At 40.8% G+C, this 27,039-nt stretch overlaps 1 protein-coding gene across 1 annotated transcript in view; it reads right to left on the bottom strand.

The window, feature by feature from the left end:
- LOC110397993 (ephrin type-B receptor 5) overlaps positions 1–27,039 on the bottom strand; it is a 76,995-nt gene that overhangs the window by 9,286 nt on the left and 40,670 nt on the right. The window contains exons 6-14 of the mRNA XM_021395140.1: positions 19,376–19,531; positions 14,717–15,055; positions 8,110–8,234; positions 7,317–7,479; positions 6,373–6,487; positions 3,997–4,052; positions 3,749–3,868; positions 3,095–3,342; positions 2,041–2,256 (exon numbers count right to left, since the gene is read on the bottom strand). Coding sequence (XP_021250815.1) covers positions 2,041–2,256; positions 3,095–3,342; positions 3,749–3,868; positions 3,997–4,052; positions 6,373–6,487; positions 7,317–7,479; positions 8,110–8,234; positions 14,717–15,055; positions 19,376–19,531 — 1,538 coding nt within the window. The remainder of the gene's footprint in view (positions 1–2,040; positions 2,257–3,094; positions 3,343–3,748; positions 3,869–3,996; positions 4,053–6,372; positions 6,488–7,316; positions 7,480–8,109; positions 8,235–14,716; positions 15,056–19,375; positions 19,532–27,039) is intronic.

The following is a 27,039-nucleotide window of genomic DNA, read 5'->3' as shown; positions in this document are numbered from 1 at the left end:
AGTTCCTTATTCAGCCAAGCTGCTCTTCTGCCCTGCTTACTTGATTTATGACACAGTGGGTTTGCCTGCTTCTGTGCTTTTAAAAGGGGTTCTTAAAAATTAATTAGCTCTTGTAGACCCCCAGGCCCTTAGAGGAAGATTCACAGGGAACTCTGCTACCTCCCTGAGTCGTGAAGTTTGCTCTTTTAAAATCAAGAATGACAACTTTGCTGACCATTTTTCTCATTTCACTAAAAATGTTAAATTAAAACATTTCATGATTGCTTTGGCTAAGACAATCACCAACAGTCACATCTCCCACGGTGCCTTCTGTACTCATGAGCAAGTATAGGAAGACATCTTTTCTGGTTGGTTAACTAAGTATCTGTGACAAGAAGTTATCTTTGACGTATTTCAGGAATTTCCCAGACTTACTTGTCACTACAGTATGATATTCCCTGCTAATACCAGAGAATTTGGAATCTCCCAAAAGGACAGGGACTACCAATTCAGAGATTTCTCCTAATTGTCTATTAAATAACTAATCAGTACTGTCATTCTGTATCAGTGGACTATGATAGAAATCTATGATAGCATCTGCTTTGTTGCACATGCCCCTAATCCTTTTACCTGGAGGCTCTCAACCACATCATCCCTAACTGAAAGGACTGCACAATTAAACCTCTTCCTTTCATACACTGCATCTTCTCCACCTTGTCTGCCCTGCCCATCTCTCCCAGACAGACTACAGCCCTCGATCCCAGCACTCCAGCTGGGGCACTCGTTCCACCAAGTCCCATTATTACCAACCATGTCATAGATCTGGGAACAAACTGAAATTTCGGGTTCCTCCTGTTTGCTTCTCATACTACATGCATTGGTGTACAGGCATTTCAGATGGACCCCCAAGCCCTCAGTGCTCCCTGGACCAATGTAAAACACTCTCATTAACTGTGTCATTCCTTGCCTTGCCTACAGAATGCCTAGTGGTTACAAAAAAAGAATTCTGGCAAAGACACCAGTGTTGGAGCTAGACATTGTTGTCCTAGATTTGCCTGTTTCTTCCAATATCTTTCCACATCAATGGGAGGATAGAGGAAAACACTAACTAAGCAACTGAATTCCCTAGTAATCATCCCAGGGCCCTTTTGATGACCTAAAACTTCCTGAGGCAACATCATTGGTAACTACATGAAAGAGCAGGAGATGGTAAAAGTTGTAATAAACTCTTCGTTACTCTAGTGACATCCCTAATCTGAGTCCTAGGGAGGCAACAAACTTGAAAGAGGGTCCAATCTGCAGATGGTCACCTCAGTACCACTCAAGAGAGAATCCTGTATGACCATAACTCACAATGTGAACAATCTCAACCGGCAACTCCAATGAGTGGCTATCATTAAATCTCTCTTCTTTCCATCTTAACCTCTCTGACATGCAATTACAACCTGCCAGATGAAATATGATTCAGGTTTGTTGGTTCTTTAGAATATGTACATCTAAAACTATTCTCACCTTTCAGTGACAGAATTCTTCATTCCTTGCATACTAAATAGTAGTTTCAATCCACCTGTTACATTCCCACCACTTTTGTGGAAGGTATAATGGGCATCAGAACATTATAGGCAATAAGTTCATTTGGCGATTGGTAGTAAGTCCATACATATATTTAGGCTGATTATCTTTTCCACAGGAAAAAAAGCATTCTTTCCTCAAATGGGATAGTACAGACTTCAGTCTTCCCTTCAGTCCTTTTAATTTCCTGTAAGAAGCCAATGTAAGGGAAAAGATAGCACCTACACCAGTTTAAGAAATTTGTCCTGTTTTTGTCCTATTCACCATCATCCCACAAAGAACTGCACTTAGACTCAATTTCACATGGCAGAGGGAATCAGATACTCAGTTATTGTTCTTTGTTGGTTTGGAATAGACAGCGTGCAAGGTAGAAGGCTTCACCCTCAACCCACTGGTCCCACTGGCCTCGAGACAGGCTAAAAAGGGTGCACACAGAACAAATTTATAGTGGGCAGCAATGCAGTAAATCATTCCACAGTGGTAACTCACCAGACCTCCAGTGTAAGTGGCATTTGAAGCATCATCTTCCAGAAAGCGGGACAAACCAAAGTCTGACACCTTGCATACAAGGTTACTGTTGACTAAGATGTTACGCGCTGCAAGATCACGATGCACATAGTTCATATCTGAAAGGTAGCGCATGCCAGCTGCAATCCCTCGTAGCATTCCCACCAGCTGTAACACGCTGAATTGTCCCTCCTTCTGCTGCAAATGAAGAGGCAAACATAGGCTTTTATGACCACAGAAAATGAAGCCTATAGGGCAGACTAACAAAGAGCAAGTTAATAAGGTGGGTTTATGAAGTTAGAAAACGCATGTCTTAATATCAGCCAAACTCTAAGGCCTAAGACTTTGGTGATCTACTTCTGAAAATAAATCTCATATTGTGGTCGTATCCTACTTTAGCATCCTATGAGTAGTCTCTCATTAACTACTAAGATGGCTAAGTGAAGGGGAGCATAAAATCTGCTCTTAATGTTTTGAGATTTTTACAGGGAGTTCTATTCAATTCCATACAATGGTTTCATGTGCTCTTCAACATGCACCTGCTGAAGTGGCTGGGTTGAATTGTAATCTGCATCAATGAAGAAAGAAGTGAAGCATCTATACTACAGAAGCATCTGTATTTTTATTTCATTATTAGAAAAAACATGGTAGACACTCGAGTCCAAAAATAATAACAAATTTAATTATTGGAAGTTACCTGAAAAAATTCAGTGGAATTAACTCTGAACAGCATTATTAAAAAGACAAATTTGGAGTATGTACATCGTAACTGAAAGGCCATGTACAAAGATGAATAATTTCATATTGTTGAGTTTGAGAGATCTAAAACAATGCAGAGATGATGGGCGAACTTTTGTAATACTGGCTTCAAAAACAATTAACCTGATAATTTGCTGTTATTCCTATTGCACATACAGAGGGCTATTGAGGACTTGTGAAGACAAGGGGAAGAGGAAGGATAGGTAATTATCAGGTCTGAGAATGGCACACAGCAAGATGAAGAGGTAAAAGTTGTGGGGGACTCCAGTTATGGTACCCTGAGGAAGGAATCCAGTGATCCATTCTCCATGAATTCTGTGACAATCATGACTGGTCGGCTTTTGGTGACCACGCCCTCCAGGTGGATGACATTGGGATGCTCAAATTGCCCCATGATGCTGGCCTCGCTCAGGAACTCTCGACGCTGTTCATCTGAATAACCTGACTTCAGGGTTTTAATAGCTACTGTGTATTCACGTTTCCCTGGGTGTTTTAGGCGCCCAAAGCACACCTCTCCAAATTCTCCTGTTAGGGAGGGATGAAACACACCTCAAGTAAGGAAACACAGCAAAGTGTTTAGTCAGGTGCATTAAAACATTCCTATATGGAAAAGTCCAGGAACTGCTTGGAAATAATGCTACTTAAGACCATTCAGGTCAAGGTAAAATTCTTGATGAAGGCTCTGAATTCAGTCAGGTTGGGGACTACTTGCTCAGAGTTCAAATGAGGAAGTCAAATGAATCTTCAAAGAGTGTTTTAAACTTGGTTTGGAGAGAGCATGTGAGTGATCTACTTAGATCAAGATAAATTTTGGTAAAAATGAAGATTAGCTATTCTGAGAGACTTGATGTGTCAGAACTTGGTTCACTTCAGGCCACTTGTGTTCTAAGTCAGGACAAGAAGGTTCAAAATCTGAAGATTCTCATACTACCTGATCCAATGACCTCCTCAATTTTGATGAAGGACACATCAATCTCCTTGGCAAACTCTCGAATAGCTTCGTTGGGGTCTTCATATGTGGAAGGATCAATATAATACTTCACTCCAAGTCCTGCAGTGGAGGAGACAGTCCAAAACATCACCAGAATCAGCCCCTGTGGAAAACGGGTTCTACGGAGTCCTGAAGAGATGGGTCTTTGCCATTTGCTCAAATGGCTCTTGTTGCTCAAGAACACTTACCTCGTGTACTGATATACTGCTGCAGGCGGTCTGTGTATGGAGTCTCTCGCCTTTTACTGCAGGACATAAAGGAAAGGAAAGTCAAAACATGCAGAAGCCTGCCCTCGATGCTGCGGTAGGCTTCTCAGTGAAAGACTCAAAGAACCCTTGAATTTAGATATATATGATAGTGTTAAGCTCCTGCAAATCTCTTGGTAACCTAGCTTGTTTTCTACTTGGTAGTTCTTACACCACTGTGTGCAGCCCCAATTTAGACATGAGAAATGAGATGAAATCCAACAGTTAACTGAAAAAGAAAACTGCAGTTTAACTTTACTGTCTTGGAAGTTTTCTTGATATTCTTGTTAATTTGCATTTTAATTTCATTCAATTACAACAAATTATTATTTTCAATAGTAATCTAGGCCATCTCCTCTGAAAAAAAAACATTCAAAAACATTCTGAGAGCAATCTACTCAAATTACAAATGCTTGATGTATATAAATTCCACTCTTTATTTCTCATTCTTCCCTGTTAATGGTGTGTACTTTGACTACTCTTTTCAGTACAGTACCCAAAAACAATCACACAGAACAAGATGGATAGACAACATCTGTTCCATTATGTGATCTCCACATGCGCAGCTTAAAACAGTCTTTATTACTGTAATAGTTATTGTAAGTAAGAATCTAAATTCCAGTATGCATAGGTGATTCTCAGCATAGGTGCTTCTAAGATTTCAATATCATTATAAATGTGTTTTATTCAAGCCACTTTTATCACGTGATCTAGTTGTTTTCCAAGTATTATCTGGTTCTTGGTTTGATCTTAATATTTTCAACTTTTCCAGTCACTTCCTTTGTTCCCAGCAATGTTTATAGTTTTATTTTCCCCCTGAAGATGTACATACTAGTTTACTATCTTTTCTAAATCATATTAATTATACCAGATTGTAAATCAAACCCTGGTTTCCTATAGAATCTCTGCTGTATACAAGAAGTCTTACCAATTCATACGCTTTGCTGTTTCAACACAAGACCTTCTATCTGATTCAATTAGCATCTGAAGTCAGAGATTTGTGAAACACAACATTACTTTCCTTTCCTATCATTTTATCATTCTAACAGGAAATGTTGTGGATTATTCATACTTATGTAGCTTATTTCTTAAAATTCTGCTAAAATTCCAAAAACACAGATATTTCCATCTTCTAAGTCTGTTCTTTCTGTTGGGGAAAAAATGGCTTTACTGGGGACTACAAACTCTAACTCTGCTATTGGACATGAAAGTCAGGTCAACGTTCAGATTTTTTATAGGTCATCTGACATATTAGTATTTTTCCATCGTAAAACTAAAACAAAAATTAGCTAAAATACGTGTTTCACATTGTATGTTGGCTGGACCAGATGTATCAAAAATTTGCAAAACCAACTTAAAATTATTGTATTTGTCTCCATGTATATTCAATCTTTTAAAGATTTTCATGTGGATTTCCTCCATCATCAAATTTATTTTCCTTATCAAGGACACATTGAAAATAGCAATGTTATTGCTTCACTTTCTCTGAACCACTACGACATGATTCTTCATGTATATAAATGTATCTACTTTTATGATATTTCTTTTTACATATTTAAATTTACAAAAAAAAATTAATCTCTTACCCCTACTCAGATTTGGTAATATTAATTTACTCTGGGTATGGATTTTTTTTTTAGAAAAATATATCCTTTATTGACTTGCGCACATAATATCACATTTCCATCTGTAACAAGAAATTGTATTTTAACAGTGAATATGCACTGATGAAAAATACAAATTTAAAAAAATGAAGAGAACCAAAAAAAAAGAAATTACTAAAACTAGGTGTCACTCTCTAAAGTGAAGTGATTTATGTAGCTCTTTAGTTCAACAGACAAAGCTGAAAAGTTCATTTTGTGCAGTGGCAGGGTGGAGAAAAGATCCAGGAATCCATTACTGACAGTCTAGGGAATTAAGTTCAAACCTTTAAAGGAGCAGGTGATGACTATTTTTTTTTTCAGCCCTCCTCCATTGTTTACTTTTATACCTCTACACAGCTCTGCTAGTGACCCTTACTTTTCCTTCTTTTTAAAATTTCTGCCCTGCTCTTTTACCATATCAGTCTATCTCTACATTGCCTTATCTGCCATTTCTTCTTTCCAAAATTGAAAGCGGCATTTGCTGTCTTTAACCTATGTTTTATGAATCTACGTTCCACGGAGTGATCTGGAACGTACAGCTTTTATCCTTCAGCAAACTGGCTACAGACAATTGTAGATCAGGCAGCTTCCCTGGGGATTGTATTATGTAGCAGGGGTAAGAAAGTTCCACTGTCTAGGGTGCAGGCACTGGCACTGAGCAGGTCAAAGAATTCACCTCTTGAAGATGATGGCAAGAATGGCAATGGCAGCAATTACCAAGAAGGCTAGACCACCAAGTGCTGAGCCCACAATAAGTGGCAGACGGTCCTGCGCCATCTCTGAGTGCTCTCCTAGAAAAGAAGACACACACATACAAATGTACAGAACAGGTACAATTCGAGTTTCCCATCTGCCCATCTAGATTTCAGCCACAGTTCTACCCGTATCAGCCTTTTGCCTACCAGGCTAATCCTGATCATTTAACAAATGCTTCCCTTGATTATCCCTTCATCCCTTCAACTGTGCTTCTCCAGTGCTTTCCTTCCTATTTTTGAAAAGCCAGTATTCCCTCCCAGTTCATTCTTCCTTTCCCTGTTTCACTGACATCTGACTAGCCATTTAAGTATAGGCTGGTTCTAAACCCAGGCTTTGACCCCATTTCCTTCTATTATTTTAGCTTGTAGACATATGTACCTTTGATCCAGACCAAAGGGCATCACAATGTAGTATATTACTCTCTGTATGAGTGGATGGTAATACTGCTAGAAGGTAAGGTTTTGTGTATGTGTCCTTTGTCCCACTTGTCTTAAGACTTTCACAGAGCTGTAAGATGTCCTGTAACAGGTGGAGATCAAACCACAGCAGCCTATAGTGCTATGCACTGTAATACTCTCCTAAAGAGAGTTCTACTAACACTCTGCTCCTGCTGAAAGTTATATGAGAACAAAGAGTTGGATTTGGAAATATGAAGGTAGTAAAGGCTAAGGGATTGTAAACAACATGCTGACGACATGAATTTTCTCTGAGTGAAAAAGATCTGCACATGCAAATTGTGATATACAAGCACACAAGTTGAGTAGCAGTGTCTGGCAGCAATCTCCAGAGGATAAGCGAATGAAAACAGTGACACAAATAAAAGATGGGCATGTGCAGATATGAATACAAAATGGTAGTACTTACCTCCCATTAATGTCTGGAAGTACATCTTTCCACTGTATGGGCCATAACCCACTGCTGTTCTAGCTCGTACTTGGAAGACATAGATCTTGCCTGGACTCAGATTTAATATAGTGGCCATGTTAGTTTCGCTAGTCAAAGTAAGTGAATTATCCTCATCTTCTGCCTGTGAATGTCAGTGACCAAAAAAAAAAAGTGAGACTTTTGCCCATATGGCTGAATCTTCATATCAAGGAATGCTATGTGGAGCATTATTGGAAAATCGTGAGTGAGAATATATCCGAGAAGCTGGCAGGCACGTTGTTAGAAACAATATGGCCCTTTACTGCTATAGTAACAGTAGCCCTACAGAATTCTTATATAAGAGATCAGATACAGAGAATGGGAGCTTGTCTGAACAGCCCTATGGACCTCTTCCCCTTAAGATTAGGAGTTGTGAAAGAAGTGAATGGAGAATGACTTTGTATTTTTCACCCTGTCATTTCAGCACATAAACATGTAACTGGGATCTGCCAGCTAGTAAATGAAAGAGACCATTCTTTCTCTCAAAATTTCTTAGAGATGTCCATCCAGGCATAAATGGAGACACAGCACAGTTGCAGTGAGTCCATTTCCAATAAAGACATTTGGAAACCTGAGGACTGATACTGAAAGAGTTTGATCTTCCTTCATAACTGGATAATTTTTTTCAACCATCCAACCTGATCCAAGGGTGAATCTTCCAGACAGAAGACTTCCCCATTCTCTTCTGCATAATATCTATCCAGCAATCTGCACTGCATCACTCTGTTCTCACCTTGTCAAAGTACCGTAGCTGGTAATCCAGGATAACCCCATTGGGCTGGTCTGGCTGAGGCCAAGACAATGTGATGCTACTGGTAGCACGACTCACCTGATGCATCATAGGGATTGCAGAAGGCACTAGAATAAAAGAGAGAAGGAAAGTGAAAAGGTTAACAAGGACCTATAGTTGAATATTTATTATGAAAAACTAAAAGGTTAGGTCACTCCCTCCCTTAGTTTCCCTTTTTACTTTGTAAAATAACCAGAAGAAATCCAAGTACAATTTTACTCTACTGGGAGTAGAGATACAGCCACTGAAAACTGGGACAGACAATGAAGAAACCCACATCTAACTGATCATGCACAGGAATTCTGAAAAGACATATGCTGTAGCTAGAATTACTTTGGGCTTGAAACTTTACATTTTTACATGCAAGATGAAAGTACATTGACAGAGTGTTCAGTGCCACCTCCTTGTTCTAGGGTTGTGATTGGACATACAATATGATAAGAGCAAAAGAGAGCACACTACTTCTCTAATGCTTCTCCCCTAGAATGTAATTCTTTGCCTGGGGAAAAACAAAGCAAAACAAAACAAAAACCAAGCATGGGCTACTGAAATAACAGAGTTTTCTCACTTCCACATCACTGTTGCAAACTGGAAGATGGCAGTGCAGGATACGGATGAGTTAAGGAACGGACTTTCAAGTATTCCTCCAGTCAGTGGTCCCAGTTCAGTTGCAGATCATAGAGAATGAATGCATCTAATTTTCATAGCCTCATCTGCAGCCTAGCGTTCAGACTAGCTCCTGAATCTTAGACCAGTCTTAACAAGACTGTAATCCAGATGGCAAAACTACTGCTGTATTTGAGACTGTCAGTATCCCTGCAGTCCAGTCTGGATGGACTTCTGACCAACACTACTGCTTGAAACCATCAGCTCAAGGGCCAGAGTCACTGTTAAGTATGTATGTGTGGAAGCTTCATACAGAGTTTTGTTATCTGCTCTTAAGTAACCTAACCTTCTGTCTTTTAGTGAACAGGCAAGCTTGGCACACTACACAAATGGAGCGGCCAACCCTCTTGATTCCACTATGATACTTCGTGTTTAAAGTCTGTGCCAGATACTATGACATTTACTTTATGCACAAAGCACCGATTTGGTCATCAAACATAAAAGAGGGATTTGGAAGAACAAACCTAAAACAGAAAGCAAGAGCTTGTGTCTACTAACTTCAGAAATCTTTTGATTTGTTGTTCTGTAAGTCTGATGCTCAGCTCAAGACTTTTGAACTTGTGGAACTGCTATTACTTTTTATTACCTGAATTCATTACATCAGTAGGAAGGAAACAAAATATTATCTTGAAGACAGTATGATTAATGATTTCAAATACTGTTCACCCAACTAAAGTTAGATTACAATGAGGAGAAATCCAGCTACAATTTGGGGTAGTTTTCATTTTATTGTCCTTCTATAAACATCATTCATATATTCTGACATCAGAAGTACAGAACACCTGCTTAACAGCAGGCCCTTTCCTGAAGTAGTTACTTTGAAAAAAAAGAACGAGAACAAAAAAGTCCTTAGAGCAGGAAGAGAGATGAACGGATGTTAAAGCCATGAAACTTTCTGGAGAATGAAAATCTGCTTCTGCTGAGGGTGAGGGGGAGGTGGAATTCTCAGCATAATTCAGTCCCAATGTGTTATAAAAGATAGTCATTTCAGTGTTATGTTCTTAATAAACAGGCACTTTTTAAAGCAAAAGGCTAAACTAGTAAAAAACAATCAGTAATACAAACAGCCATGAATTGATCCAGGACAAGCTGTTGTTAATCTACCTCTCTAAGCCAGTTCAGATTTTTATATATGTTTCTCTCTTCTCTAACCTGAACTTCCACTGGCGCAACTTGAGGCCATTTCCCCTCATCCTGTCACTTGTCACCAGTGAGAAGTGACCAACCCCGCTCTCACTGCAATCACCTTTCAGGTTTTTGAAAAGTGCAGTAAGGTCTCCAGACTAAACAGCCCCAGACTAAACAGCCCCAGTTCCTTTAGTTGCTCCTCATAGGGCATATTCTCCAAGCCCTTCACCAGCCTTGTTGCCCTTCTTTGGACCTGCTCCAGCACCTCAGTGTCTTTTCTGTACTGAACTGCCCAAAACTGAACACAGTACTCGAGGTGGGGCCTCACCAGCACTGAATACAGGGGAAGGATGACTACTCTAGTCCTGCTCACCACACCATTCCTGATACAAGCCAGGATGCCACTGGCCTTCTTGGCCACCTGGGCACACTGCTGGCTCATAGTCAGCTCCCTGTTCATCAGCACACCAAGGTCCCTTTCTGTCAGGCAGCTTTCCAGCCACTTCTCCCCAAGCCTGTAGGGTTGCCTGGGGTTGTTGTGACCAAAATGCAGGACCTGATTCTTGGCCCTGCTGAAACTCATACGGTTTACCTTGGCCCATCAATCCAGTCTATCCAGGTCCCTCAGTAGTGCCTTTCCACCCGCTGGCAGATCAACGCTCCCTCCCAACTTGGTGTCATATGCAAACCTACTGAGGGTGCACACAATCCCCTCATCAAGATTACTGATAAAGATGTTAAATAGAAGTGGCCCCACTACCGAGCCCTGGGAGACACCACTTGTGACAGGCCGCCAACTGTATTTAACTCCATTGACCACAACTCTTTGGGCCTGGCCATCCAGCCAGTGTTTCACCCAGCAGGGCGTATGCCCATCCAAACCATGGGCAGCCAGCTTCTCCATGAGGATGCTGTGGGGGACAGTGTCAAAGGCTTTACTGAAGTCCAGGTAGACCACATCAACAGCCTTACCTTCATCCACTAAGCAAGTCACCATGTCAGAACAAAATCAGGTTTGTCAAGCAGGATCTACCATTCATGAACCCACGCTGACTGGGCCTGATCCCCTGGTTGACCTTTAATTGCTCCATGATGGCTCCTGAGATTATCCATTCCATAGCCTTCCCTGGCACCGAGGTGAGACTGATAGGTCTGTAGCTACCAGGATCATCTTTCTGGCCCTTTCTGAAGATGAGCATCACATTTGCCAGTTTCCAGTCCACCGGGACATCCCTGGTTAACCAGGACTGTCGAAAGATGATGGGGAGTGGCTTGGCAACCAGTTCTGCCAGCTCCCTCAGCACTCTAGAGTGCAATCCATCTGGCTCCATGGACTTGTGAATGTCCAGCTTTCAGAGCAGGTCCAAAACCATCTCATCATAGATTATGCAGGGCCTATTCTGTTCCCCATCCCTATCTTCCAGCGCAAGGGGCTGTGTGCCCAGGGAGCAACTAGTCTTACTATTAGAGACTGAGGCAAAGAAGGCATTAAGTACCTCAGCCTTATCCTGATCCTTGGTCACTGTGTTGCCCTCTGCATCCAACAATGGATGGAGATACTCCCTAGCCCTCCTCTTACTGTTGATGTATTTATAGAAGTATTGCTGTCCCCTCCTTGTTTCTTTAAGAATGGAACAACCTGGAATATCCATCCAGGCCATGTAATAATAATTGTTAAAATAATAACAATAGCAAGCTAAACTAATGTGAAAAACTGCTGAGGGGATTGAAAGGAGGGTGATATGGATGATATGGGCTGTGTCATGGAGGATGCAAGGCTTTGTTACTGACAGCAGAGCTATCACCACTGTGAGTTGAGGGTGGCCCATTTCAAGCTCACTCTTAGCGATGTCATGGAAGAGCAAGAAAAAAACATGGGAACACAAAATCAAGCCAATTAATATACACTGTTTCAGGAATCTGGCCTTCTTTCATTGAAGACTGCCTTAGTGCATGAGAGGCCACTTTGAGAGAGAGATCCAAGAAACCCAACATGCCCAGACATGCTAAGAGACACCCAGGAGAATAGGAGCGGTGAGGAAAGTCAAACAAAATCAAAAGAGCAGACTTGGTGATTTTAGGCAGAAGGAGGAAGCAGCTGTTCACTTAAATTACATCAGATGAAGAAGGGTGAGGAGAAGCAGGAAGAAAGAGAATTCTTTAGGATGTTAATAGAATACCTGCCTATCTTCAGCAGATGTCAAAGGATTTGCCTGAAATTACCAAATGAATTATCCAGCCAGATCTTTTACTATAAACAAAAACTGACCACCTACTTGCAGCCAGCCTCTTAAGAGGACCAGGTATCCTGTATATGTTACTCAGTGTCTTTGAGGTAATGGTCAAAAGAAAGCAACAGACTTTTTTAAACCCTTGGCATTTGCTAAAAGTAGGAAGTTGCTTGGGTTGTGTATGTGTTCCCTTACTTTTGAAGGCATGGAAGAAGCAGAAATCAAAAGATGTGATTTAACCAACCTCATATCCTGCAGCATTTTTTTTTTGAGTTTTACTGGTTTTGTTTTTTTCTGTTTTGTTTTGTTTTGTTTTTTTTTTCCCCAGTGTTTTCCGCAACTACAGTGTGAAATCCAATTAGTTTTATTTTAGTTTAACATTTACACATCTCTAAATGTTTAAAGATATTTTATGCTGCCCAGTTTAAATTGTTCCCCCTCATTTTCCTCATCACATTATTCCTCTCCATACCTTCTTAATCAAGCTGTGTACAGTTCCTCTCCATACTTGCTTATACATGCTTATAAAGAACAATACATACCCAGTCTCTTACTGGTAACATTTAATAGAACTGTACACATGCTCTCTCCAGCTGTTTCTGTAATTCAGTCCTTGTGTAGGATATTCACAGAACTACAGAATTCGCTTGATGCGGTTCTTTCATCCGGATACAAAACTTCTTTATTTTATACATCAATTTGACTTCTTCTACAAGTCCTACAAACTTCTTCTACAAGTCCTACAAGCCTACAAACAGGAGGGGAGTCAACTCTTTGAAAGGATAGATACTGGTAGGACAAGGGGAAATGGTTTTAAGTTGAAGGAGGGGAGATTTAGGTTGGATATGAGGGGGAAGTTCTTTACCAAGAAAGTGACGAGGTGCTGGAACAGGCTGCCAGAGAGGTTGTGGATGCCCCATCCCAGGAAGTGTTCAAGGCCAGGTTGGATGTGGCCCTGGGCAGCCTGGTCTCATATTAGATGTGGAGGTTGGTGGCCCTGCCTGTGGTAGTGGGGTTGGACCTTGATGATCCTTGAGGTCCCTTCCAACCCAAGCCATTCTATGATTCTATGATTCTGTGATTTTAAAATTCTATCATGTAAACGGCAAAAAAATCTGTTCCTTACTGACAAGAGAATAACATTCCAAGATCATTTAGCAAAACAAAGATAAAAAGGCAAGAGCGAAGTACAAGTAAACACAAGATGTGTAAATAACTGAGTGCAGCTCAAATAAAATTGCAATGGTGACTCTGCTTCTGGATATTTTGTCAAAATTCAGTTTAACACTTCCCCAGTAACAGTAAAAACTGTAATTTTCATTTTCAGTATATGTAGGTGATTAGTAAATATAATCGTGTACATTCTTGCTGTTACAGGCTGTTATACCATTATACAGTGCCTCTCTGTATTCTTTATCTATATCTTCATCTTTACATAATTCCTCTCTATTTTCTACCTTCTTACTTTTAGTAAGCAATAAGGCAAAAGGTGAGTAGATTTGACAAAGCACTCAACACTATTTGTTAAAATGCATTGAGGTAGAAACTGAAATGAGGGGAATGGAAGTTGGTGTACTGGAACAACAGAAAAACAGTAACTCAGAATATGGATTAAAAAAGAAAAGTGAAGAGGTGAAAAATGCTAAATGTGTATATGAATGTATGTCAGTGAAGTATAAGAAGATAAGAGATTGAACACTTCTGTGAGGACAGGCTGAGAGAGCTGTGGCTGTTCAGCCTGGAGAAGAGAAGACTCTGAAGAGACCTGATAGCAGCCTTTCACTATCTGAAGGGGAGCTACAGGAAAGAAGGGGACAGACTCTTCAGCTGGATCTGTGGTGACAGAACAAGGGGAAATGGCTTCAAGCTCAAAGAGGGTAGATTTATGTTAGATATAAGGAAGAAGACTTTTACAGTGAGGATGGTGAGGCACTGGAACAGATTGCCTAGAGATGTGGCTGATGCCTCATCCCTGGAGACTTTCAAGGTGAGGCTGGATAAGGCCCTGGGCAACTTGATTTAGCTGTGCATGTCCCTGTTCATTGCAGGGGAGTTGGACTAGATGACCTGTAAATGTCCCTTCCAACTCTAACGATTCCATGATTCTATGATAAAATGGAGAAGAATAGGAAATAGACAAAGCAAAGAGAATGAAAAAAATTAAGAAATGCTAAGAGCTGCTGCGGCAAGCTGATGCTCACAAAATTCTAGTCCTAGTAGCAGACAAAGCAAGATACTTTGTCTGACCCACAGATCTACATTGCTATATACTCTAGGGCAGTTTCTCCTCAACATCTACTTACCATGTACAAGAACATCAACTGGTATACTAAGTTGTTTTTTTGCAAAAAGGGAAGAAATAAAAGCCATTCAAGATAAAGCAGGAAAGAGAAAGACAGGGGTGAAATTGAGGAATTGATAGAGCAAGATAAAAAAGAGTAAAACAAAAAGCTGCAGCTCCACTGAAGCAAATGAAGTGAGGGACAGATGCAAATTTTAGGACTCAGATGCAGGGGGCTTCTCACCTGACTGGCTGGTGCTAACGTTGATGGTGGCATACTGGGGTGCTTCTGAACTCAACTCAGTCACCAAATTGACAGCCTGGATCTCAAAAGTGTACTGCACACGGGCCAGTAGGTTGGAGACTTGAACACGACTTTCTGTCAGGCCCACTTGGCGTGGTTCAAATTGTACATTGTCCCCACAGCGCACACATGTCCCTGGTGACCGTGCTGGGCATTCTTTGCAGATGACATTGAAGAAAACATCCTTGCGGCCACCCAAGTCCTTGGGGAGGCGCCAGGTCAGGAGCACGTTGGAGCCAACGATTTCATAGCTGAGGTCACGGGGAGCAGAGGGGATGCCTAGAAGACAGAATGAAAGATAAAAATCTTATGACAGAAGGGAAAGAGGTAGAAGAGGGAATAAGACAATGAAGTAGGGAAAAAAAACAGAAGATTAAAAATAAAGATGCTTTTTCTTCTCATTCTTACTCTTTTCTAGATGTTCCTCCAGATAAAATTATGAAAAATGTGCTCTTTGCTACATCAGACATACATTTATATACATAAGGGAGTAGCTACACAATCATATTTTAGGGACACAAAATTGACTAGAAGGGTCCTTGTATCAAGGGTGTGACTTATATTTTTCTACAAAAGAACAGTGTTTAGAAAGGTTCCAAACTTTTGAAATATTAAATTTTACACAAGCTTAGTGAATACTGGTCTCTACTGAGACCTCTAGATCTCTCCTTTGGCACCTAATACCTCTGAATTCTCTCAGATTTTAGTTAGCCTGTTCCATCTATTGCAACAGTTGAATAGCACTTGCCCTACAACTATTCCTGCTACAGCAGGATTCTTGAATGGCATTCTGACAGCATTAAAAACAGCCCATTCTGTGCCTCCACCATGTCTTAGTTTCACCTAGGCTGGAATTGTTTTTTTCAGTGTCTGGTATGATGCTATGCTTTGGTTCTAGGAGAAAACACATGTTGAAAATACACCGATGTTTATAGTTGCCTACTAAGCAGTGTTGTAGAGAGCCAAGGCCATTCACAGCGAAGGGCCCAAGGAGCTGGGAGGGAACAGAATTAGGACAGCTCCTGAACACCTGCAATACATTGACAACATTGGGACATTCAAACATTGGGTCACACATTTAGCAAAAGCTATCTGGTTAATCAACATTCAGAGATCTGCCAGTAGAGCTGGTCCTGCCCAGTCAAACCTCCTTCGTACTGTAGAAGGGGATAAAGTGCTGGTGGTGTACATATCTGCATGTCTTCCATGCTGGGCAAGACAGTCTGGGTTATTCCTGCCTCAGGCAAAGGCAAGCCTATTCATGGGATTGCTTTTGTTCAAGGACCTGGGTGCACACTGTGGGTAATGTGGAAGGATGGGGATGTCCATTGTGTACCTCAAGGTGATTTGATGCTGGGTGAGAACAGCCAATAATTTAAATTGTAAGATGTTAAATTACTACTTAATACTGCATGCCATTTTATTATGGTCATTATGTGTCTTGTTAACAGTAGTACAAAAAGAATTTCCCAGGTTAAAGAAGAACAAACTCCAATGGAACCAGAATTAGCTTTTGCATGCAGTAACCCAACACTGTGAATCATCCTTCCTGCACTGAAGGACTGTTACAACAGATGAAGCCCAAAGTTGTGAACTAAACTGAATACCATGGACAATCTACATTAATGGCCCATGGACTGCGGGATTAGCTAGGATGTATAGAAATTGTGACACCTGAGCATGATGTAGTAAATGGTATGGAATAAGGGGTGGATATTATCTTAGTTTCATCTGCGATGGAACTGTTTTCTTCAGAGTGTCTGGTATGCTATATTTTGTTTCTAGGAGAAAAACAATGTTGATAACATGCTGATGTTTATAGATGCCTGCTAAGCAGTGTTGTAGAGAGCCAAGGCCATTCTCAGTGAAGGGCCCAAGGAGCTAGGAGGGAACAGAATTAAGAAAGCTGGCTTAAACTGGCCAAAGGGATACTCTATACCATATGACATCAAGAGGAAGGAGTTTTGAAGAAGGTGGAAGTTCATCTTGCTTTCTTCCCCTGCATGGGGCTAGCTGGGTATCGGATGGGAGATGGTGAGCAATTGCTGGTGCATCACATGTTATATACATTTATACAAATATATGTCATAATTATTATCCTTTTCCTTTTCTCTGTCTTAGTAAATAGTTTTATCTCAACCTATGAGTTCTACTTTGTTTTTCTCAGTTCTCTCCCCTATCCCACTGAGAAGTGGGGGAAGTGAGTGAGTGACTGTGTAGTGCTCAGCCACCTGCTGGGTTGAACCACAGTACACCACTTGCCCTGTCAGAAAAAGTAAAGTGAAGGCATAAAACGCAGAGGATGAGAAGGCAGCATGAGGATAAGAATGGGACAAGATACTGAAGGCTAGACAAAGCTGTCAGAAAAGTAAAAATAAAAAGCAGAGTTCACTGCTAAATCTGGATGTGGAGACAGGAAAGGCAGGGACAGAGTAGCTGAGCTCAGGAACAGGGAGGAGTAAGGAAAAAAGAACTACAGAACACATCTTTCCAAAAGGCTTTAATGAAAACCAAGAATTCTTATTCTCACTATTTCTCTATTATCTCTCTATAGGTTTCATAGATACTTGCTGATAGACTTTTGTCTATTTGATATTGATTAATGTAAAGGATTATATTATTTATTATTACAGCTGGATGAGGTTTTTGTGGAGGATCTCTCAACCTACAATCTTGTTCAATGCTGGAGCATTTGGACATTTCTTGTAGACATATGTACCTGGGGGACTCACTTCCAGTGTTATGAACAAAATAACAATGCTGGAAAATTGCACACAGAAGACTGGTAAAAATATGTTAGTGGTAAGATGAAGCATTAGGATGTCAGGAAATATCAGAACTAAATTTGATTTTGTTAACCTAACTCTGCCACTTTGTACTGTATTTGTATTGTATTGTATTTATATTGTGATATAGTATTTAATTGTATAATCACATACTAGTTTTCCCTGAGGATTCTTGTCACAGCCAATGCAAAGGATAGACAGCTGCTCAGGAAATAAATCCCCGTGAAGTAAAAGTTGCTTGATGTTGTTGAAGATAGTGTCTGTGCAGTATATAAAACAAGGGATTACAGAAAAACAAAACAAAACACATTTCCTAGTTTTTGAGTGTTTAACTTCATAGCCATAGAGTGACTGTAAGTTGCTTTGGGACATGAATTAATTCCTTCACTGCCACAAAATTCATGAGTGATTCTTGATGTGTTATATAAACTAGCCTTTTGAGAGTTCATCACCAACCCTAATTCCTTTTGTGGGGTTAATTACTTTCTTGACCTATTAATGTTCATAATTATAGAATTAAAGAATGGCTTAGGTTGAGCCTTAAAGATAATCAAGCTCCAACCCCCCTGCCATGGGCAAAATTGCCACCACTAGATCGGTCTGCCCAGGGCCCCATCCAATCTGGCCTTGAACACCTCTAGGGATGAAACATCAAAAACTTCTCTGGGCAACCTGTCTCTCCGAATAAAGAATTTTTTCCTAACATCTAATAAGCTCCCTTCAAGTACTGCAAGGCTGCTATGAGGTCTCCCTGGAGCCTTCTCTTCTTCAAGCTAAACAAATCCAACTCCCTCAACCTTTCTTCATAGCAGAGGTTCTGCAGCCCTTTGATCATCCTCATGGCCTTTTTATGTTCCAACAGCTCTGGATCCTTCTTGATCTGGGAGCCACAAACCTGGATGCAGTACCCCAGATGGGGCCTTACACGGGCAGAGTAGAGGGGGATGATCACCTCCCTCCCTCTGCTGGCCACTCCTCTTTTGATGCAATCCAGGATACTGCTGGTCTTCTGGGCTGCAAGTGCGCAGTGCTGGCTCATGTCCAGCTTTTTGTCCACCAGAACCACCAAGTCTTTCTTTGTAGGGCTGCTCTCAAGGAGTTCTTCTCCTAGTCTGTAAACATATCTGGGATTGCCCCGACTCAAGTGCAAGGAGTTGCTGAACCTCACTAGGTTCTCATGGGTCTGCTTTTCAAGCCTGTCCAGATCCCTTTGGATGGCTTCCCTTCCTTCTGCGGTGTCAACTACATCACTAAGCTTAGTGCCATCTGCAAACTTGCTAAGGGTGTACTCAATTCCATCATCTATGTCACTGATAAAGATGTTAAAGAGTACCAGTCCCAAGATAGACCCGTGGGGGACACCACTCATCACCAGACTCTACGTGGACATAGAGCTGTTGATAACAACCCTCTGGCTATGACCATCTGACTGATTCTTTATCCAATAAATAGTCCAGCCTTCAAACCCATATCGCTCCAACTCAGAGATAAAGATGTGGTCTGGGATGATGCCAAAGGACTTGAGCAAGTCCAGGTAGACAACATCAGTTGCCTGAGTCTGCATGTCTGATATTGCAACGCCCCGATATTCTAAATACATATTTTCACTAGCGTACCGACTTTGTAAATAGCATGTAGGAACACTTCTAACTTCTTATCTACAGTCACCGAGTGAAGGAAGCCCAGGGAAGTTTTGGTCTGTTTCAGTGGTTATGAGAAGAGATGAGCTGGAACTTCCCTGAATCATTCAGGGAAATTGTCTCTCATTAACTGCCCTTCTCCCTGCTTTCAGGTACTCCTTTCAAATACTTACCAGTGCAGGGAGCATCGGAATTGTCAGAAGCAGATCGATAGTAGTTATTCTGACACACACATTCAGTGGAACCTGGCAGCGGAGCGTGGCTGTGGGCAGGACAGAGAAGGCAAGGGTCATCTCCCACAGATGCTTTAAAGGAACCAAGGGGACAGGCTAAGGGGAGGAAAATAAGACAGGAAAGACCAGGAAACACATTAATTCAGATTCCAGAAACAATGCAATTTTATTTGCATTTAACTCATGTTGGAAAAACTTGTTACTTAGATTAGCTGTGGCACATTTCATTGTTTTATGGCAGTACAGAAAATACCAGCTCTGAACTTGAGCATTGTTAAAGTTGCAAATTTAACACAGTTTATTTTATTCAGTAAAATAGATGCTTAAATTGATTCATCAGCAGATGAAGGAGGATCAGTTCAGGAATAGTTTTGGCCATCTGAAATAACTGTCTTCTCTTTACACACCTAAAGAGCGTTAGCACTGGAGAAGCCAGAGTGTAGTCATGTGATCTGTTTGGAACCAGCCATTAACAATACACATCTACTTTCCCACAGCTGGAACAGCCACAGAAAACAATTTTTTTTTAAGTTGCTTTAGACAGTTTCATTGCTTAACATAATGTAAGCTACCATGGCTGATTTTGCATCAAATTGAAGCCAGAACTCAGAAAGGCAATCCTAATTGTTTTTCTGTAGTTCTGGAAACTTGCCAGGCATGGATAGAAACCTCTTAATTTAGTCAAGTTGAATCTGCAAATTTATAGGAACATGCCTATGGAGAAAGCTGTAATGAGTATGGAAACCCATTGTAAAGGAAAGAAAATTTAAAAAAATAATAAATTATTATGAGCATGGGAGCATAACATATTCTAGGCCCAGCAAAGATGCTGTGCTGAATTACATAGCAGAAGGTACTCAGATCTTGTGCTGAAATATTAGGACACAGCTTTTACAATTTTAATGCAAGTTTTACGCATGTTTTTAAAGCTGCTTTTGCTTATAAATAGACGCAGATTTTTTAGATGTTACCAACTAACTAGCTCTGATGAAAGTTCATTCATGGACTGACATTCATTTACTTAGTTTCACAATAAAGAACATTTCTAGGGAAGGAGAAGCTTTCAGATAGACCCCAAATGAGTGTTCGATTTCAGAAGACAGATGGGAATGCTGCTTTCTACATTCAAGAGAAAAACTGTCTGAGTGATTACCATAAGCAGAAGAATCCAAAAGACTGAGAATAGCAAAAATGTTTTATATCAAAGAGGACTGTGAAAGAGAAGAACATTGTGTGCAGCTGTTAATATGAAGTTAGGACATCTAATGAGTGTTCTGAAATGGAACACCACACCAGAAACTGCAGAATTAACCCATCTGGTAATTAGTTACTACACTAAAGGAAAGCAGGCTTCTACCTCCGATAACAATACTTTGGAAATTATTTCTAACCCGCTTAAGAGCTAAGTGACCATTTATGCACCTTTCTTAACAAATAACTTCAGAAAAACAGAGTATCTCATTTATTGGTCCTCCTTTCCATATGCATTAAAATCCTATTGCTTTGAGTTTTCCAAGTCCATTGGGAATTTCTGATGTATACTTTGGGCCTGTATACAGCCACATTCCAGACACAGCAGTCAGTAGTATCTATGAAGTCCTGTCAGCTTTAGGTCTCTGGTATTATTTCATCTTCTCTGTCTGCAGCCTTCTGCCTACAGCGTAACCTCCACGTGTATTGTAACACTGATAAGTTCTGGAAGAGTCAGACTGTAACAGGGACTTCAGTAATGGTGAATGGTAGTAATTAGATTCTAGGACACTGAATCTAATCAGCACTCAGAAAATAACAGCGTTCACTGGGTGACACATGGCCATATGGAAACACAGGGGTAGGGAAGAAGAGATGGTTATTTTGCATAAGATGGTAAGAAAGAGCAACAGCCTTTGCCTTCAGGCCATTATCCAGTGGAAAGTCAAAATATTTTCATACAGAAAGACCTGTCCCTATGTTCCTAATGAAAGAAAAAGGGAAATAACATTTCTTCCACTTTATGAATTACATCCCCTTCATTCAGTTTAAGACTCTACTATAAAAGTCACTGATGTATAATATAATTTTCACATTTCTTGGCAAATGCATCAATACCAAAACTATGAGTGTTATGAAAGGGCAGTTCTCATCCTACTAACTCTGGAATCATTCAATCAAAATTTACCATTTTCAGGGCTCTTCTCTTATTTACTTCAAATTTGAGAAAATGCTGAACTGAATGTGAATTTTTTTTTGTGTTATTTTTTTTCTTATAAGTAATTTTACCTTATCCATGTTTTCTTGCATCATATTCCTTCTCAATCTTTAGAACTAATGACACACACATTTTGCTGTTTGAGCAGGGAAGTTGGACAAGACGACATCCAGAGGTCAGTCATTCTGTGATTTTGTGATTTTCCTGAACTATAGACAAATTAAAATGTCTGGATAGACCACTGTGGTACTGGCTGCTCCATGGTCAGAGCTTCCATAACATATACATGATTGTCAGAGGACAGGGAACAGTGAAAGGGAAAATTCTTGCCTCTAGGCAACATCTCATTTCAGATGTTCAGAAACAAGATGAGAATAGAATTGCCAGATTCCCTCTGAGGAAGGAATCTGGGGGAAAAAAAATCATGGGAGACAAGCAAAAAGGCATAAAGAAATCAGTTGGAGAGACTCACTTGTTCAGTTCAACTCATATGACAGAAATGGCAGTTGGAGAACTATGAAGAGGAATCCAGAGCAACTCTGGAAGAGGGAGCTCTCTGCAGTGATTACTTTTATATTGTCTAATTAAACAAATTAACCATTACCCTGCTCTGTATGAATCTATGATCTCATGCTTGTATTTCCAGGAGGAATGGCAGATATAGAGCAAGGATCATGCTTTCAAATTCTGTTTTCTGCCACCCCCTAGGTATTACTACTTCCTATGTCAAGAAAAAAATAACCAGCAAAATGAAATCACATAGCATACTAGAAGCTAAGCTGATTTGTATAAATTAAATAAGATTCATATCTCCCTCATCTTCCTAATGAAAAGCTGAGGGAAAAGAAAAGAAAACAGACTATGACCTAAAATTTCTAGTTAACTACATTTTTCATTTGCAGTTTGTCCAGTATAGCTGGACTGACTATATTAGAGACTAACTGACCTTCAGGTAGCTGAAGAATAACCTGCATGGTCAGGGACCATAGCTGTCACACACCTTCTACTTCCATGTGAACTCAGCCTCTGTATTCAGTCAGATAGCTGAATACATTTGCGAGCATCTTTATCCCTTTCCAAAACTGCCTAAGATGTGGTAGCTCACTGCTCACAGATGGCACCAATAATCATTGCTATGACGTGAAGCTTTTCCTAGCATTGCCTCAGTCCAGTCACATTATAAATAAGATATCAAAGATTAAATCTGAAGGAAAGAGAAAAAAAATTCCCTGGTAACCTAAATATGCAAAAGCTACCTTGTTTTAGTCCAGCAGTTATAGTGAGTGTAGGACCGTCTTCCCATAGTGCCCAGCTCTCAATCATTTCTGCAGGATTCCCTTTTTCACACTATCAAAGTTTTCAGTTTTTGTGTACCTTACATTCCCTTCTTAATGCAGATTACAGCATCATATTCACTTTCTGTGATCCTACAGTCTCTGCTGATGTCTACTGTGCTGCACTATTGACTGGAGACAGTCAATAAAGAACACCCAAGCTGAAAGGAGCCCACCATCACTAGGACTAACATGTATTGCCTTAGTGAACATAACCATCTTAGGACCATCCTGGAGAAAGCCTGAACAAGAACAGCTTCTCCTGAAACACCTTCCACTATTTGCCTATGGAACAACCTCACAAAAACCATCAATAGAAATTAAGCCACAGGTCTTGTCACTGGATCATTGTGTTGCTAGCAGGAGCAGGGAAGTAACTGTCCCTCTGTACTCGGCACTGGTGAGGGTGCACCTTGAGTACTGTGTTCAGTTTTGGGCCACTCACTGCAAGAAAACATTGAGGCCCTGGAGCATTACCAGAGAAGGGCAATGAAGCTGGTGAGGGGTCTGGTGCACAGGCCTTATGAGGAGTGGCTGAAAGAGCTGGGATTGTTTAGTCTGGAGAAGAGGAGACTCAGGGAAGACCTTATTGCTCTCTATAACTACCTGAAGGGAGGTTGTAGTGAGCTGGGGGTTGGCCTCTTCTCTCATGTAACTAGTGATAGGACTAGAGGGAATGGCCTCAAGTTGTGCCAGGGGAGATTCAGGCTGGACATTAGGAAATACTGCTTCTCTGAAAGAGTGGTCAGGCACTGGAATGGGCTGCCCAGGAAGTTGGTGGAGTCACCAACCCTGGAGATGTTCAAGGAACGTTTAAATGTTGTGTTGAGGGACATGGTTAGTGAGAACTATTGGTGATAGGTGGACGGTTGGACTAGATGATCTTGTAGGTCGTTTCCAACCTTGGTGATTCCACGATTCTATCATCCCCCTGGCAGCAGTACTTACCAAGAAAACACAGATTCAGGCCTCACTGATTGAGAAAATCTAATGCAAGGACAGAAGGTAGAAAAACTAGCACCTCAAGGGATGTAGCAAGCTGCCACTTTGCATTAATCAAGGCTATGAAAGGAGAAGGTTGAGTTTGCCATGCGCAGATGCTTTTTCTCCCAGCATGTCTCAGTCATTTTCACATCTTGGCCCAGCGCCAGAATGCCACAACAGTTCATTTGGGCACAGCTCATCTCAGAGACACTGACCCAATTTTCCTTAGCTCCTCCCTAGAATACTCTCTCCTGTGCTGCCTGCATTTGCCTGACTGCCCTGAGGAAAAGTTCCATCTGAGAGGCTAGAGAAGCAGTTTCTTACAGAGGACTAGCATGTCATAAACAGCAGAGAAAAATCCTGGGATCACATGGGGAAGAGGATGGAACAAGAACTAAAGAAAGCAAGAGAGAAGAAGGGACATAGAGAAAAACTCACTTCGGCAACAAGCACAGAAAGGAAAGCTTCTGAGAGCAAACAAAATAGAGTAAAGAGAAGGATCAAGAAGGATAAACAGAATTTCAACAGACCTACATGTACCTGCAGTACCATTTTTTGGGCATGAGACACAGATAATGCTTTGACTGTTTGTACCTCATCACGCTTTGGAACGGAGCTGGGACATAGAAAGATACTTAGAAGAGCAAAAAATCACTCTCCTTTTGACTGAGACAGTGATAGACATTGAGGTGCTGGAGCAGGTCCAAAGAAGGGCAACAAGGCTGGTGAAGGGCTTGGAGAATATGCCCTACGAAGAGAGACTAAAGGAACTGGGGCTGTTCAGTCTGGGGAAGAGGAGGCTGAGGGGAGACCTCATTGCTCTCTTCAAATACCTGAAAGGTGATTGCAGCGAGAGTGGGGTTGGTCTCTTCTCACTGGTGACAAGTGACAGGACAAGGGGAAATGGCCTCAAGTTGCGCCAGAGGAGGTTTAGGTTGGATATCAGGAAAAACTTCTTTACAGAAAGAGTTGTTAAGCACTGGAACAGGCTCCCCAGGGAGCTGGTTGAGTCACCACCCCTGAATGTGTTTAAAAACTGTTTGGATGTGGTGCTCAGAGACATGATTTAGCGGTGGGTTGTTAGAGTTAGGGTAGTATGGTTAGGTTGCAGTTGGACTTGATGATCTTGAAGGTCTTTTCCAACCTGAGCAATTCTATGATTCTATGATTCTATAAGAGCTCTGGGGAAAATTCCTTTCTTGCATTTTCTTAGGAGAAACTCATGTTTCCATTTTAAAATGCAGCAATTTTGTGACTGATCAGTTCTCAAATAAGACATGTCTGGGAAATATTGGTTTTGACTGCAAGTGTAGGGAGAGAAATAGTCCATGTACTAGATGAAGAAAACTTTTTGATCCAAGAGAAGAGAAGGTCAATATATAAAAACAGGTAACAACGATAAGGGGTGGTACATCTAGGGAGCAGTTGCTAGTCCAGAAAAGATTTACAGGAAAAATTGCCCAATTCTTACATATACATACATACAAGGTTAATACAGCAACATTCTCAGAACTGAAAATAGTACAAGAGATTTGAGCAACAGAGTAAGGGAAAGTTAAAGAAACATTATTGGATGGGATGAAACAATTTTAATCAGAGCACTCTCTCCAAGTCACCAGTCTGTTTCTGGTTGCTGCCATACTATGAAGGAGAGAGCACAACACTATTAGAGGACAACCGCTTGGGGAGGTCACGTGGAAAGAACTCTAGAAAAGGGCAGAAAAGATCCACTGGCTTTGATACTGGCTATTGATACAATTAGTAATCTGAAAATATTTGTTATTAAATTGCACTTGTAGGATTGAATGAAAGAAACCCCATGCCCCTACAGTTATCCAGCAGAGATGCAAAGTTTTTAGGACTGCATTGAAATTACTACATGCAGTTTTGGATCCCTCAGAGCTGTTGAAAAACTGGAGCAAGTTCAGCAGAGGGCCACTTATGTATTTATACAACTGGGGCAACTGTTCTATGAAGAAATGCTGAGGAAACTTCATTTTATTAACCTGAAGAAGAAAAGGCTTGGGGAATCTAGAAGCAGCCTTCCAAAGTCTTCAAAGACTTTACTGGGAAGACAGACCTAAGTTCTTTGCAGTTGCACACAGCAGAAAGATGAGAGATAACGGGCATAAATCAAAACACAGAAGATTCTGGCAAAATACAAAGAAATTCTTTCCTCCATGACAACCATCAAGGAAAATTTCCTCGAAGAGGTTATACAGTTTCCACTTCTGGGGATATTCAAGGCCATACTGAAATAAAGCCCTGAGAAACCTGTCTGATCTTTTTCTGAGGCTGTTTTGAGCAGGAAGTTGGACAGGAAATATACATCAGTCACTCTTCTCTAATATATATATATATATATATTATATTATATCTATATAGATATCACTCTTCTCTAATCACAGAATGTATATGCAAACCTTTTACCACTGCCCTATTACATCAGTTCAAGACAGTGTTAGTGAGTCTTAGGACATAGTTTGCATAACTGCCTGACCTGATCATGATTCATTCCTGAAAAATCAAACACCCATCGCTTTACTTGCATTGGACCTAGTGACTGTGTGGTTTCAAAGTGAGTCAATTCACCTATCTAATGTATTGGTAGACCCAACAAATAATAGTTGGTAGACCCAACAAGTAGTCCAACAAATAAACAGAATGGGACAGCAAGAATGAATGTTAGATGTGAGAGTATCAAAAATGAACAGAGTATCAGAGCTGACATTAGAGTCAAATTGGGAGGAATACAGGAGTACTTGAGATCACAGCCAAGGAAAACTGGCTGTGCAGAGAGCCTCACATGAGAATGACTCAAGACAAAATATTATCAGCATGGTGTTTAAAAGAAGATAACTCTGTATGGGTCATGCTGCTTGCCCTCTTGAGATAGTAGAAGACAATGCAAGATAAAGACGTGAAATGGATCACCTGAAAGAGGGATGGAGTTTGGTAATTACAGAAGTGGCTCAGCTCTGGTCAGCAGTGGGTTACTGTTGATGCAAGCTGGGACGGGCCCCTTCCAACATGGGGTAGCTCCTGATCTCTCCACAAGGAAATCAACCATGCAGTCGCCCTAGTGACAAAACCTTGTG

The sequence above is a fragment of the Numida meleagris genome, chromosome 1 (genome assembly GCF_002078875.1).
Source record: "Numida meleagris isolate 19003 breed g44 Domestic line chromosome 1, NumMel1.0, whole genome shotgun sequence".
Classification (NCBI taxonomy): domain Eukaryota; kingdom Metazoa; phylum Chordata; class Aves; order Galliformes; family Numididae; genus Numida; species Numida meleagris.
This window is presented reverse-complemented; position numbering and strand designations above follow the sequence as displayed.